Source organism: Parasteatoda tepidariorum, chromosome X1 (assembly GCF_043381705.1).
Source record: "Parasteatoda tepidariorum isolate YZ-2023 chromosome X1, CAS_Ptep_4.0, whole genome shotgun sequence".
Taxonomy (NCBI): Eukaryota; Metazoa; Arthropoda; class Arachnida; order Araneae; family Theridiidae; genus Parasteatoda; species Parasteatoda tepidariorum.
The window spans coordinates 4,450,889-4,467,442 of record NC_092214.1 but is presented as its reverse complement, the minus strand read 5'-3'; the positions used below and the strand labels follow the sequence as shown (position 1 = coordinate 4,467,442).

The 16,554-nt window shown below is 27.8% G+C and overlaps 1 protein-coding gene across 1 annotated transcript in view; it reads right to left on the bottom strand.

Annotated features, from left to right (window-relative positions):
- The window catches only part of LOC107450462 (flavin-containing monooxygenase 5-like), a gene marked incomplete in the record, with an annotated part of 19,697 nt that extends 6,822 nt beyond the window's left edge, over positions 1 to 12,875 (bottom strand). The window contains 3 exon segments of the mRNA XM_071187304.1: positions 3,976 to 4,242; positions 7,260 to 7,630; positions 12,815 to 12,875. Coding sequence (XP_071043405.1) covers positions 3,976 to 4,242; positions 7,260 to 7,622 — 630 coding nt within the window.
- Positions 12,876 to 16,554: the final 3,679 nt, after the last annotated feature.

Sequence of the window (16,554 nt, the reverse complement as noted above, 5' to 3'; positions counted from 1 at the left end):
CAGGGATGGGGAAACTACGGCCCGCGGGCCAACTGTGGCCCGCCGGAAGATTTTATCCGGCCCGCGGATAGAATTTTTATTTGCCGATCAGTGGCAAATATAAACAATATACATCCATTTTCTTATCGACTACGTTTAAAATTATTTCTGCTTTTCCTTTTTTAACAAAGTACTGATGACACTTTTACTTTCTCTATTTTTGTTCTACAAAACATAAATTGATGGAAATAGTTAGCGCAGACAGCTTCAATTGGTAAAATGTTGAAAGCAGAAGTTCTTTATAGAATAGCCGTAGATTGGCTCCAACTAGCGTTTGTCTTTCTCGAGGAGCTGACTTATGGAATCTAATATAGGTAAATCGTACTTCACATTTGGCAGACTGCGCATTTTACGCTCCAATCTAACAATCATCTGAAGCAGTTGTTTCTAAATATGCCAAAGTTTTGCGAATCATTACCAAAAGCTAGTTTCCAAAATTTAATATTTCATGCCCAGAAGTCAGTGCTATGTTTGCTTAATCTTATCTATGTGAACAAGAGTTTTCAACTATGAACCTTAGAAAAATTCATTTCACAAGTAGGCTAACAGAAAAGCATTTAGCCTTTAGCATTAAAATAAGCACATCTCACTTCCAACCTTAATATAAGCAACTTTTAAAAATGAAATCGCAATTTCCATCATCTCACTAAATATTTAAATTAAAACTTGTATATCGCTTTTTTTTTTTCAATTTTGAAGTTTTTACTTGACGCACCAAAATTTTTTTTTCTTGATTTTTGGCCCTCGACCAAAAAAGTTTGCCCATCCCTGCCATAACCGGTAAAATGACCGTTTAAGAACTTCTGCTTCGAAAGTGCGCTTATCATCTTATCGTTTTTGCACATTTGAATTCATGACTTTTCTAATAATTATATACAGTTTATATTCTATGATTATTTGTTTTTTTTTGTATTTTGTTTGTTTCGAATAATACTTGTCGCATACCTATTTTTACCACAACCGGCCATTTGACCGGGAGAACAATTTATTGCTTTATAAGGTTATCTGATCAGAAATTACTATGGAATGCGTGTTCAACGTATTGATACTATTAGTTGCACATTTTTGCGAAGACTGTTGCTTATTTAGCTCAATCAGAATAACTGTGAACTCAAATTTCAAGAAAGTACCTAACATTTTAGATTAGCATTTTTGTGTAAGAAAAAGTGACAATTATAATTCTTATATGTTCTTATAATAATAAGAATAATTATAAGAATTATAGAAATAATAATAGGCAGAGGAAATAAGTTTGCGGAAAATGTACAGTGGAAACACCCTGTATATGTAGAAAGTGCGTTGAGCAATGAATTAAAAATTCTTATTCTTTGTGTTTGTAATACATAACAATTGGCAATACACAATTTTGCTGAATTATAATAAAGTTTTTTTAAGTTTATTTCCTTCCTAACATCCATATTACATAAAGTTCTGTCATTTGACCGGCTATGGTAGAAATAGGTATATATTAAGTACTGGTATGCTTAGTGTAAAAGAAATTGGAACAGTTCAAAAAATTGTGTTTAAAAAATGGATACAGCTGAAAAAAAGTGTTTAAGGAAATGGGCATGACTCAAAGAAGCGTGTTAAAAAAATGGGAACAGCTCAAATAGAAAATGAACCATCCAAGAATAACTTGGTTTGTTGAAGTAGTTGGATGATTACGTAAAAATTCTGTTGTAGAAGTTGATTGATGTATTGACCATAAGTTGAAGAAGATGTTGGTAGGTGTATTTTCAACTGTCCATATATTATTCCAGTGTGATGTCGGCAAGAGTGATGCAGATATTAAACAATAGGAACAGCTTTAATGAAGAATTAAATTCGATAGTTAATAAAAATTTATTATTTCAGAAATAAGGAATCCTATGGAGTTCCAAAGTAAAAAAAATATTTCATTTTTGTGTATATGTAAGTTAATAAATTTAGAAAATTGTCCGGAGGGTGCGGCTGCTGGTCTAGGCCCATCAGGTGAAGGCCCATCATCTACCATGAAATCAAAAAATGCGAGTGTCATATGTACGCAAGCATAGTTTTCGCCAAGAAAAGTTAAGGAATCCATGTATTGGCTATTAATTGATTAAATTTAATGCCAAGGTACTTTTTCTTAGCTTACACATTCAAATGCGTTGGCGGGAAAGAAAGCGTGAGATATAACAGAGAAACATGCAACGGTTTTCGAATTCTATGCTAATGTGTTGGGCAGATGTAGAGGGAATCTCTAAAAATAGATTTTTTTCTGCACTCAACTAAAGGTTGAAGCATTAAAAGATTTCAGATTAAATTAATGATTTTTATTAATTGAACAAGGTTTAAATAAGATAATAATTTGGTTTTTAAAACACTAGGAAATATGTTATGCATATTTCAGTATGACATAACCACAGCTCAAGAAGCTGTGTCCATATGTGTTTAAAATAGATTATTTCTCTAAATTGAAAAATAGAAAAGGTTTGAAAATATGCAGTTGGAAGACTGTATTGAATGCACAGAAATTCTAACTTTTAATTGCAATTTTCTTCAAAAATGACGGAAATGAAACAAAGATAAATGCATAAAAAATGAACATGATTAAAATTAAGAAGATAAACGTCTAAAAAATTCGTTTTCTAAATTATTTTAACCATCGTTGTTTATCCACTACAGAGCATTTCGTTAAATGGAGAATATTTAATTGTTATTTAACGTTTCGATTAAAATTTTCGTCATAGAAAGAAATTAGCTGTAAGAAAACTTTGTTATGGAGAAATTTGACATATTTAGGTACATAATTAATTTATAAAGCAAATTATGTACCCTAGGGCTATCACTGTTTCCAACTATACTATTGCAATATGCAAAAAAATATTTCTTTCTCTGATTTCGTTTGACATTTAGAGTGAAAATTTATAGTGGACTTATAGGTGGGTCCACAGACAATTCACTATAGCGAGCTTTATCATTTTACGTGCGAATACCAAAAAGGTTGCATCAAAAACACTATTTATTGTTAAGATAGTTAACAAAAATGAACTCTTAATTATTCATTTGTTCATTTTTTTTATGTGTCAAAGTTGAAAAACATTTATGATGATAACTATTGAGATCCCGTAAACCAGCGATTCCGAAATGGTGTTTCACAAAACTCTAAGGTTCCGTGGAAATGTCAAAGAAATTCCGAGAGCAAGGACTTTTTTTTACCAGTTGTGATTTTCGAAACATGCAATTCAATTTAAGTCTAATTAATTTTCCTTTATTTATTAAATATATATCTGTCATTCTAAGGAAATAATTAAATTAAAATGCCTGCAAGGGAAGAAATGCCTAATTAAAAGTGTTTTTTTTTCTTCTAATCACAAAGTTTAGAAAGATTGAAGCTTCATGAAAAGGAATTTCATGACGGACTTCATTTGCGCATCGAGTAAAAATAACCATCACCAAGTATTTTTCTTTGATAATCATTCTTAATGTTTTTTTTTTCGTTTTAATTCTAATGGAAACCATACATCTGTTCTTTCAATTTCCGCTTTCATCAAAGTAGGAACTAGACAAAAAAAGAATCAATTTAAAAGCTAGACAAGGCGGCGCTCCAGTCCAGTGAATTCAACTTTAAGGACGTAAAATTTAATTTTAAGACTATTCTTAAAACGATCTGACGAAAACATTTTATTCTTCATTTTTTCACTAAATGTTTTAAAATAGTTAATAAAATTTCAATCATTTAATATTTTCAAAATGATAAATAGTTTCCGTTGAATTATGTTCACTATTACTAAAGAAATTTATTCACAAAATTTCGTGGATTCCGCTAAAACAAGGTTTATCATTAAAGGTTCCATAGCCGAAAAAATTTGGAACCGCTATCATAAACTATTACAATTCCTATTAGGATCTTATTGTGTTTTGGTAAATGAAATATATTTCTCTGAAATTCATTTAACCCTTGAATCTACTTACTTGTTTTGTAACAGCACTTAATTCCACGGCAGCATCCATTCCAGAGTTACCAACTCCAACTACAACTACACGTTGATCTTCAAATCCATCTACTTTTTTCAAGCTATGTGTATGCATTATTTTACCCTCAAACTCTTCCTGGTTTGGAAAAGTTGGAATATTGGGATAAACATGATGGCCTATACATACACATACGAAGTCAAAAATTTCTGATACTAGCTCTCCCGTTTGGGTGTTCTTATTGGTTACTTTCCAGCGTCCTGTTTTCTGAAAAAAATCAAACAAATCATAACATATATGAAATAAAAATTAATAATATAGTACGAATTTAAACTCATCTGTTGTAGTGCTAAAACGTTGTCTTTTGTTAAACACAATAGTTCTCTTTTTATACAATTTTGTTTTTAAAAATAATTCTACAGGCTTTTTAAGAGTTTAGCATTTAAAATTATGTAGTTTACAAAGATTATCAATATAATTCATAATCATTAATAATTCATAATCTAATTATTATGCAATATAATTCATAATCATTAATAATCAATTTATTATGCAATATAATTCATAATCATTTCTATCAATATTGAATTTAAATGCAGAAATTAATAAATTTTACTGAAAAAAGAACATTTATTGACTATTGATTATTACATTATATACAAAAAGGAATTTAATAATTTCGTGCAAAAATGCTTTGGTTCATACAAGTAGCTTCAATGAAGAAATAAATAAAGGTAATAATATTAGCAGATACTATCTTGGAACAGAATTCTCGATTAAGTTAATGGGTTCACAATAGCTACTTTTCGTATTTTGATTTTCAACTATTTGGATCCATGGATAGAAATGTATGTTTAATAAGAGAAAGTATTTTTTTGCTATTTTGTAACTTAATTGTAACTTAAAGTCTTAAAAGTTTGGCATTTAAAATTATGTAGTTTACCAAGATGTAAAAATTATTATGTAATATAATTCATAACCTTTTCGATAAATATTGAATTCAAATGTAGAAATTAATAAATTTTACAAAAAAAAAACATGTTTTTAACTGATTAAAATTACATTACATACAAATGTATTTAATAATTTTGCGCAAAAAAAAGCTTTGGTTCGTACAAGTAGTTTCAATTATATGAAGAAATAAATAAAAGTAAAAGTATTAACAGATTGCGACTGATTTCTTGGTTAAGCTATTAGGCTCACAATAGCTACTTTTCATATTTTGATTTTCAACTACCTGATGGATCCATCAATAGTATGTTTTATATGAAAAAGCGATTCTTGTGATTTTGTTACTTAATTGCAACTTAATTTTGTAACTTAAGTTTTGTCTTTAAATTTATGCAGTTTTCCAAGATATAAAAGCTGTAATAAAAATAATTCATAATCTTTATTATCAACATTGAACTTGAATGAAAAAATTAATAAATTTTATCGAAAAAAAGCATTTTTTGAGTGAATGAAATTACTTTATACAAATTAATTTAATAATTTTGTGCAAAAAAACTTTAGTTCATACCAGTTGCTCCAAAGATATGAAGAAATAAAAGAAGTAAAAATAACAGCAGATTTTATCTTGCTCTTGGTTAAGCTATTAGGTTCGCAATAGCTATTTTTCGTATTTTTATTTCCAACTATCTGGATGAATCGGAAGAAAAATATGAGAAATAGCTATTTCTGATTTCGTAACGGAATTGTATACATCAATAAATTAACATGAATTAGGCATGTCATTCGAACCTTGAAGATTCGGGAAAAGTGCGTGAATTTCCCATAAGATCAAAACTTATACAGGATGTTTCGTAATGACCACCCTTAAGAAGTTTCTATCCACGCCATCTTGGATTTCAGGTAAAATTTTTGATTTACGTTTCCTTGGTGCTATTTCATTACTAACTTAATAATACAGTATCATTTGATAATACAGTATCATTTGAGAGCATTTGAAAAGGGATAAAAAAAATTTCCTCCGTCCCCATCATTTTGATGGCTGTATTCGGTCGGTAAGAAACAGGCCTCGTAATTTATAGGGGAGTGCATTGCACCTTAGACCAGTGTTTTTATTTGCGCCATTTAGTGGTGCAATTTTGCTTTTAGTATTTGTGATTGATGCATGTTACAACAGGTACTAGGTGACCACTTCAAGTTTTCCAGGTATGTGCAAGAAAACATTTATTAATTTTCAGTTGTTGAGTAATTTTCTATAATCAATCCTATAATAATCAATTTGGTTGGAAGATACAACCCCACAACATTTGCTATTGAAAACAGATCTAAGATAAGTATTAAAATGTTATCTCTTTGAGATAAAATATCAATGTTATTGAAAAAAATAGTTTTGTTAGATCTAGCAAAATGAAAAATGTGTATACTTGTACGGTGGGCCTGTATGGTACCTGATTTATGAAACAGGTCCCTGTGCACTACACCATCCTCAATAAGTAAAGTTTCTTATGTTCTAACTAAACCTAAAAGATTATTTAGTATTACGTTGATTATTATTTATTTAAGCTTACAACGTACATTAAAAATAAGTTTAATTGAATAAATATCGCAATAAGTAATAAGTTGAGAAGAAAGTAACTCTGAGTTTTATTAAAGGAGAAATATCCCATGATTTCAAGTACAACACCATGTTGCACCACGGACTAATTTTTCTTACTTTAAAAAATAATTTTTCTCCAAAGTATATGACAGAATTTGTTCTTGAAAAAAATTATTTAAATAGACAAACGTAAACAAAATTCTGAGTTATTTCAATTGTTACTTTTTGTGTAAAATATTTCAAATTTGTGTAGGATACAATGTTTTTCTCTCCTCAATAAAAATGTAGTGAAAAAGTATAGTAAGTAGTTAGGAATTGTAAATGTATTTAAGATAAGGAAAAACAGAAAATAATTGAAATCGGCTCTATTACTTCTGAAGAAGGTGCGATAAAAACATAATAACAAGTTTGATGACCTGATGAAACATGTAGGTGACTAATAATCATATCTTGAACTCTTCTTTGCTGTCTTCGGTAATAAAACTAGTTTTAATGCTTTTAGTCCAGTAATGATTATTTAGATTTCTGCAGAGTTTTGTTTTTTTCCATGCTTAAATATTGTTTTGCGAAACTTAGAGTTGATACTTTTTTATTTCATTTTTTACATATATTCAAAAATTATAAAGAGAAATAAGTAATCTGCAAAGAGTGATTTATGTATTTTTGACTAACTGTATGCAATATTGTAGTTTTTATAAATTCTTAAATACAAATAACTAAAAAGAAAATACAGTTTTACCTCATAATCTTCTGCCATCTCTATCGATTTTGTCTCATGATGATAACGTACATGAGGCAGGAGACCATTTTGTTCTGCTGCTTTTACTATATATTCGTGCATTAAAGTATTGTGCATATAGTTTGGATATTCAGCTAGGGGTGGGAATGTACTCATGGCACCCAGTTCCTTACTCGTATTGATAATAGTAGTCTTCATTACTGAAGCTATTCCATCTACGTCATCATCGTGGTACCTCCAAAGTCCTCCTATATGACCTGTTCTTTCAAAGCATACTGGTTCTATACCTTCTTGCTTTAATGTTTGTATAGCCCCTAATCCACAAGGACCTCCACCAATAACAGCTGCTCTTTTTGAAACCATGGTGCCACCTTCAAAATAGTAAACACTGAGAAATAAATTTTGGTCAAAAAAAGAAATACTTGTATGGTAAAAACCTTTTTGAAAAAAAGAGAGAGAATTCTGGTAATTAGCACCGACATGAAATTTAAATCTTTCATTTGATAATTATTTCGTTCGTTATAGTAATGGTTAATCAAAAACTCATGTTTTCATTTCATAAGTTTTTATAAATTTCTCTACCGTGAAACTTATTTAAAAATAGTTCAATATTTAAATTTATGTGTTATATTTTCTAAAAAGTCACATATTTGTCTCGAAATATATATGAAAAAAAATCTTATTATGTCCAAAAGGGCGAAAACAGAGAGTTAAAATGGAAATAACAAGAAAGGGACAATTTGAGAAATTTTTTTATTATTTTTTTTTTCCAAAGAATTTATTTGAAAGTTGTTTCATAATGAAATATCGGAAACATATTTTCGGAAAATATACACATATATATGTCGAAATATTTACAAAACATTTGATAAAACTTATTTTGCCCATAATACACAAAACCACACAAAGAAAAAAAAATCCGGTAAAATTACCATACCGTAATAAAATTTCTGTTAAAAAAACATAATTTTAGTAATAAAAGCCAAAAAATTTGGTACTTAAACCATTCATTTCCACGTTCCTATAATAAAGGTTTAACCGAAATTTTTGTTTCCAAATTTTTTGTTCTTCTTACCACACATTTAGTAAAAATCCATCATTTAAATTAAATTTATCAGAAAAATGGTTTTCACACCTTGTTGTGAAAATTCACGATAAAATAACAAGATTGTTTTCCGCAAGCATCATTCATTTTGCCATTTATTTAGTAATTTTTAAGGGTTAGATGGTTGTGTCTTTTACCAAATAGAATAACAATAGACCTTATTATTCGATTAATCATGTTTATTTAAAACAGCAGTTTATTAAAATAGTTAATAGCACTTAGAATGAGGCTAATTTTTCATTTCTTAATATATTTTTAAATTATGACTGAGCAAAAAAGGACCTAAATGATGTTTTCGACTGTTTATTTAATGAGTTCTAAAGATACTAAACTTTGGATCAATCAAGCTAATGTGACTGTATTATCCTTCGTTTAATGGGGTCGAATGATTTATTTACTTTTGTGCATATGCGGGTTTGTTGGCAAATACAAAAACAGCCTTATAACTCTTGTCAATCTAAAGACCAAATATCACAAGTTTAAGAAATACAGCACGAAAATACATGCAGTGTTATACCGCTCCCTTTGAATCGGTTTGACCAAACGGCGTGTAAAATCCTTGATATCACAATAAATATTAACATTAGTGGGACCTCCGTGGCAGAGCAGTATTGTCCTTGTGTCAAAGGCTCTGAAATGTGGATGTTCCATATACTCACTTATACACATAGTTTTTTTTAAATATTTAATTATCTTCAGCAAATTAGCGTTTGATAAAAGACTAACAAAATATTTATCACAGTTGAAACAAGGTGATATGAATATAAAATAATATTTTATGGATTAATTAAATAATTAAAAATTTAATAAAAAAAATTGTTTATAAAATTTAAATATATATANTTACAGAGTCTTATGGAAACATAAAAGTGAGGGCTCTATGTTTTATAAACATCCAAAATGACATAAATATTCATCAAGTAAAATTTCATTCTATCTATTGAAGTGTAAGTTACCAAAATGAACCCATTTTAATCATGCATAAGTTACAGTTAATTAGCAAATCTAACGCTCGCGCACTCTAATACAAACATTAAATGCAGCTCTCATTTTCTTTTGTGTGTGTGCTTGACGATTCTTACAATCGTCGATTGCGTGTAAAAACATTCCAGTTATTATGAATAAGGAAATGATTTCGAAGTAAAAGGGGAATTTTAGGTTGATTTCCTGTTTTTTTCGGGGGGAAATTTGCATAAATCAAAACTTTGTTTATCTTAAGAAATAAGCAAAAACTAAAATTCTTTTATTTGCTTTTACAAATTTTGATTGAAGATAATTCGTACATATTTAACGTTTAAGTTTATATTTAAAATGATCGAGTTTTAAACAAATATTTATAAATTAATAATTTAACTCTGCCTTATTGAGTTTTTAAGTAAATGCTTATAACTCAAAATTAAGTTTAATGTTTAGAACTCAAAAAATTACTTGAGTTCTAAGCATTAAATTCTAGTTCGATATTTTATTTTACAGAAATTTTTGATTCTACATTTAATACAAATTAATTTATGTTATATTTTTTACTTAAAATATCAGGTCACATTTGCCACAGCCAAGAAAAAAATTCAAAATAATGTCTGTTTTTATTTATTTATTTTTCAAAGGAGCTGTTAACATTTCAAACTTTAACAAAAGTAGCTATATTTTTAAACTTGACTCTTTAAGATTTTACACGCATTGTATCTATATTACTAAAAGATAATTTTTAAAGTGTTAAAAAGGAGTATTTATGTTAAGTAAAAACTAAAAATATTTTGGTTATTTTAGTTTTAGTTCTTTTAAGGTTTTTTTTTTTTTTTGCCGAACATCATTTTCAATGTTTAGTTAATATTTTAAATTCAATTCAATGTTTAGTTAACATTTAGAATTAATTTTGAAAATATGTTCTATTAAGCCTTTATCGTGGTGATTTTTAAATTAGGAAGAAAAAATAATAATTTCAACAGTCACTGTCAGCAAATTACACCAGGGAACAATTATTTATTTATTAATTATTCTGTTGCATTAGATTTTTTAGACGAATCTTAGATATTTTCGAGTCGCTGATTTTAAACCTGAAATTGATTTCTTTTTACAAACTGCAGTTCTCATGTAATTTATTCCTAAACCGGATTTTTTAAAGATCCCTCGAGTGAATACTAAGTGCCCCCACTTCTCTGCTACTTAAGGAGTGGTAGAAGAAAGGCGATAATACATTTCAGTTTAAGATGGGAAACGTTAATGCCATAAAATTTTTGTCTTAAGGAGGTTTTTAAAGAAGCAGACAAGGGTATATGGGTGATTCTCACGAAACATGACAATTTACTGTCCTTTGCTCCAGGATCTAATACTATAATGCTAAAAGAAACTTTTTTTAAAAAAAAATTATAAATAGCATTGCTGTTAGCATTTTAAAATGACTTTGCACGAGCATTGACTGTATTGTATACTTAAAAAATTTAATTGAATATCAGAATGTCATTTTCCTGTCATGTCCCAAACAATATTTCCAATAATAACTAGCTTCAAAACTTCCCATACATTTTTCAAAATCTAATTTTTTTATCTTATCCTATGTAAGCATTTCTAGAATATACGCAGAGGGTATTGTTCACTAAAACTTCGTTTAAAATTTTTTTAATAATTTGTTTGTCCCATGAAAATCAGTCATTTTCCTGGCTGCTTTTATTTAGTGATTTATAACCAAAATAGATAGCGCCAGAAATCAATATCTCATGTTAATAGATTGATTAGATACCCTCGTATATGAACATGCCTTGTTACATGAATAAAGAACTAATTTTCTGGCTCAAAATCTATTTCAAAAAATTTTTCAAGGTGAGTAGGTTTTAATACTGTCATTTTCCTGGCTTCTTGAAATCATTAATAACAAAAACTACAAAGATTTATCTGAGTTATTTTAAAAAATACTGTTGTTTTCCGCAGAATATAAGCGTCTTAGGCCAAAATATTAAATTAAAGTAAAGTTATATGCTATAAAATGGCAAATTTGTCACTATCCTGGCTGTCATTTTCCTGGCTTATGAATGCCAGGACATTGAAGTGATACCAGAAATTCCTTTCAACTGCTAATACTGTAAAGAGGGAAAGCAAATATTAACCTAATACCAAGTTTATGTTTGATTTTAATTATGCTTGGATGTAATCAAAGTTATTTATTTATTTAATGATTGATTATAATACAAAATTTTATTCTGTACATATCAGCAACAAAAATTTTTTTGTTTCTTTCTACAGTGGATAAAAGGAATTAATTTAAGCAATTTATGGTCCATCCAACATAAAGGCTTAAGTTGAGTTGTTTACTATTAACGTAAAATGACTGTTTTTTAAACTTCTAAGGTAATATGTCATTTTCCTGGCATTCAAGATTTGGTGAATTACTATTTAATTTTTTTTTCTCGAGCAAATGTCAATAAACTATGCTGCTGTGTATAAGATATTAATAAGTGTAGCTAAAAAGTACACGAAAAAATTTTAGATCATTTTGAGGACTTTAAATTTGAAGAAATTTTTTGGTCCGAATTGTCATGTTTCGTTAGAATCACCCATATATACTGTAATATGCAAAACCACAAAATCATTAAAAAAAATGTTTGAAACACACAATAATTTTTATGTATTAGAAATCCCTTTTTCCGCAAACTAATAAAGAAAACCATAATAATTATGTAAGCATGTAACAAAGTAAAAGCGAATTCATAATTATTGTATTAAGACTACTGTATATATAATATAATAATATCTATAATACTATATGCAATAATATTAGGAATATAATTAAGAATTGTGATAGTGAAATTATTATGTTGCATATTACATTTTAATTATTCGATATGGGGTAACTATATGTAAGAAATATATTGTATAAATATAAATTTAATGAAAAAAGATGATTAATTTAAAAAATAATTAAGATTTTTTATTGCAACAAAAATTTTAAAAAAATGGCTCAAACTGAACTATTGAAACTGTCATCAAATTAACGAAAGACTCATTATTGAACTGTGCTTCAAATTCTTATACAAGCAAAATAATAAAGTGAATTTTGAACAACAAGTTAAAAATTTAATCTGATGTCAGATAGAAAACGTTTCAAAATTAATTTAACCTATGTCATGTCATCGTGTATGATATTAAAAGTTAATACAGTCAAAAATTGGCCTGGAAAACCCTTGCAGACAATTTTTTAAATTTTTTTAGGCTTATAAATTCATTTATTCTAAGTATACGACATTTCAGATTGACTTCTGTACATAATTAGTGGAGCAAGAATTATATGCGTCTGTTTAAAATCTATTTTTAGAATCTTTTGAGCTACTGAATTTCAATGAAAATGTTTTTATTTAATAATAAAAATACTGTTTATTCTGAAGCCTATAATTGAAAGAAATTTTCACACTATATCTGTGCATATATTGGAATTATTACTAAAATAATCAATGCTTACCTTTCACCGAGACCTGACGAGACAACTCAAGTGATTTCGAATCTTTTATTTATATCTATTTTAATGTATTATCTCACTGACGTAATAGTATCAGTCCTTTCACCAAAAATAATTTTTTAAGATATTTTTTTTCAGCAAATCAGCAATAATCAAATATGATAGTTTTTAACAAACATATCTCCTGTTTTTTTTTCATGTTAACGAAAGAAAATCGGATAAAAATTATCATGGTTTTTTAAAAAAAGAGTTTTGTAATGATTATAAATAGCACATAAATATATCTAATCTCTTAGTTTTATTAAATATTTAAATTTATATGACTCGTATAAATTTAAATATTTAATAGAACTAAGAGCTAATGGAAGAAAAATTAGCTAAGTGACATTCTAGTGAGTAAAATCGTGTTAAAGTTGATACGTTTCTCCTTTTTGTATTTTCGCTCAATTTTTATGTGTTTAGTATGTTTGTGAGCTTGACGCCCGGTGGCTGAACGGTAGCGCTTCGCGCTGTTGTGCCACAGGTCCCTGGTTCGATCCTCGGACCGGGCAAGGCCTTTCATCCCTTCAGTGGGTCGATAAATGAGTACCAAGTTCAAACTTTATTAATTATTCAAGTTTAGTTCAAACACTGGGGGTTCCACGTTTGGCTGACCACCTGACCGGAACATCTGCTCCTGCACTCCAGAGCCCAAGGTCAAGAAAACTGAGGTGGGCACAGTAGGCCTTGGCCCTCTATGGGCTGTCGCGCCGCTGAGTTTTTAGTTAAGTTTAGTATGTTTGTGAAGACATAACTCGCAAAATGTTTGGATTTATTTGATTCTAACTCTTTCAGAAAGGAGGATTTTAAGGAATTTTGTACATAACATTTGGTTGTTTTCACGGATGATTCTTAATGTTTTTCAACGAAAATAATTTTATTTGATAATCTAGGTTTATAAATGTAAAATAAAATACTAGCAACATTAATTTGGAACAAACAGGCATCAAATTTTGACAGTCAAAAAGCCAATCAAAAACGATTCAGATGCAGCATGAGCTTTCGCGGAAAAGATGTTTCACCGGTATGTATCGCTTTAGTGAGAATTCAGAAATTTTTGATTTTAAAAAAGTATTATTTTAAATAGCACTGAATATGGTCAACATGTTACGTCATTTCGTTACATATAAAGACATATTTTAAATTAAGGTATTTTATTAGTTTTAATACAAAACTATCTAGGTGTTGTTGTCGAAATGAGTAAGTTATTTTAAATTTTTCAATAAAAATTGGGAGTTTTGTGCAAAAATGGCACTTTTTAATTTATGAAAATGTTTATAAAACAGTTTTGGGTATTTTTTTCTACTCGAACATTTAATTAAGTATTTAAAAAATATTGTGAATTAAGTATCTAAAAGTCATTAGGTGAAATAAAAAATTACAATTACTAGGTTAATTATAATTTACGAATATTTCTACAATAAATTTTTAAATAAATAAAGTTCTAATAATCAAAATTTTGTTATGCAATAAGAAGATTCATATTAGAATTACGTAATATTCAAAATTTTAAAATAGAATTCTTATACTCATTTAAATATTTGCTGTTAAATTCATAAACAAATTAATAATTACTAAAATAATTGCATAATTGATTTTGCATCTCTAGGTCACATAACTATAGGAAACTAAATGCATGTGTAAATATTATAAGTATGATTAAATTTTTGTTATTAAGTGCAGGAACTTGTTAGTGTGTTTGATGGATCATTCAGAAGATCAACTTAATTTTAGAAGGCTGAAAAAGCCGACTACAATGATTTCCATATTTTTAAAGTGCTATTTTAATGACCAACAGCTATCAAAATTTTCGATTTTGATGACTAATAGTTATCGAAAGTTTCGAGCAATGGCTCTAGGGATTCTAAAGCTTTGCCTCAAGAATATAAAAGACTGCTTAAAATGGTTTCCCAACTTTTAAAGTGCTGTTTTGGTGACCCAAAGTTATCGAAATTTTCCATTTTGATGACTAATAGTTATTGAAATTTTCCATTTACATGACCAACAGTTATCGAAATTTTCGAGTAATGACTCTACGGATTCTAAAACTTTTACTCAAGAGTATAAAAACTGCTTATAATGGTTTCCTGTTTTTAAGGGGATATTTTAATGACCAGCAATTATCGAAATTTTCCATTTTGATGACTAATATTTATCGAAATTTTCCATTTTCATGACCATCAGCTATTGAAAATTTCCAGCTATGGCTCGAAGAATTCTAAAGTTTTGCCTCAAGAATAAAGATTGTATAACTAGTAATTATAAATTTGATCCTCTTATATTCTGTGTAATTCTTCATACAGATTTGTAAAAGATTTTCAAATTTTGTTTTAGAATATGCTGCAGTTTTAAATATTATATGTTTAGTATATATATTTACGAAAAAATAATTTATGTAAAATTATTTTATTCTTTGTCATTCTTCTCATGCTTTTATTTTCAAGCTTTTTTATTGCAATTATAAGATAAATAACAAAAATACAAATAGAATGAACTAAAAAAAAATATATATATATATATTTTGAAGTTTGCTTCTGAACTTTAAGTTCATTTTTCAGTTTTGTATGAATAAGATAAGACCGAAATTCGAAACTATTATTTTTTCGAATTAAATCTTTGAATCAATAGATTGGAAAAACTATTCACTCATTTAAACATTTATGATCTTTATAAATTATAATTAGTTCATTAATCAGTGAACTAATTCTATATTATTAAAATTAACATTAGCTCACTAATATTGGAAATATTCATGAACATATAAACAAGAATGCTGAAAATTCTCAGAGCCCAATGAACAAAGTTTTTTTTTGGATCAGAATTTCCCCAAAGATTTGAGCTTTTTTTAAAAAATATATATATATTCTTTGAAAAATAAAGTTTACATAAGAAAAATTTTCAGTTGATTTTACACAATTCTTGAATAAACGAGCACATGTGACATAAAATAATAGAAATCAAAATATATTAAAATAATAATAATTTATTCAATTAAATTTNATATATATATATATATTATTGTGTAGTCCTCAACAGACTGTTAAGCCAAAGAGTAGAGTTACCAGAACGGTAAAAAGAACTGGCTCCTTAAGTGGAGCATGCGTAAAATCCATTTTTACAGTAATTTTTGCAGTTTACAGTTTATTACGGAGTTTCACTAAATATTGTCTTAAATACTATCGTCCCAAAACTATCGAAGAAAGATCGTCCCAATAATTTGGTCAGGAAAGCTTAGACCCCTCAATGTTAATTTTACTTTTTGTGTATTTCACCTTATCAAACTTTTTAAGCGAATTGAAAACTTTTTGCTCACAGCTATAAAGTTCGTTTATCCAGGGATAATTCCAAGCAAAAATACATTTTTTTTGCAAATATTTATTATTTTTTAATATTCTATTTGATAATAATCGAAAAAAACCTTGAATTGTAATGTATAAAATTTTTTACGTCATTTCTTACTAAGCAAAATTTAAAATATTAGCGAAATCGGTTGAATAGTTCCTGAAAAATCGAATTTTAAAAAAGTCATATTTTTAAAATTTTGATTTCTCAGGAACTATTTGACCGATTTCGCTCAAATGTTATATTTTGCCATGTAAAATTGCATTCTATAAAATGATGTAAAAACTTGTATACCTTACAATTCATAATTTTGTTGACTTTTCTTAACTAAAATAATGAAAAAATAACAAATATTTACAAAA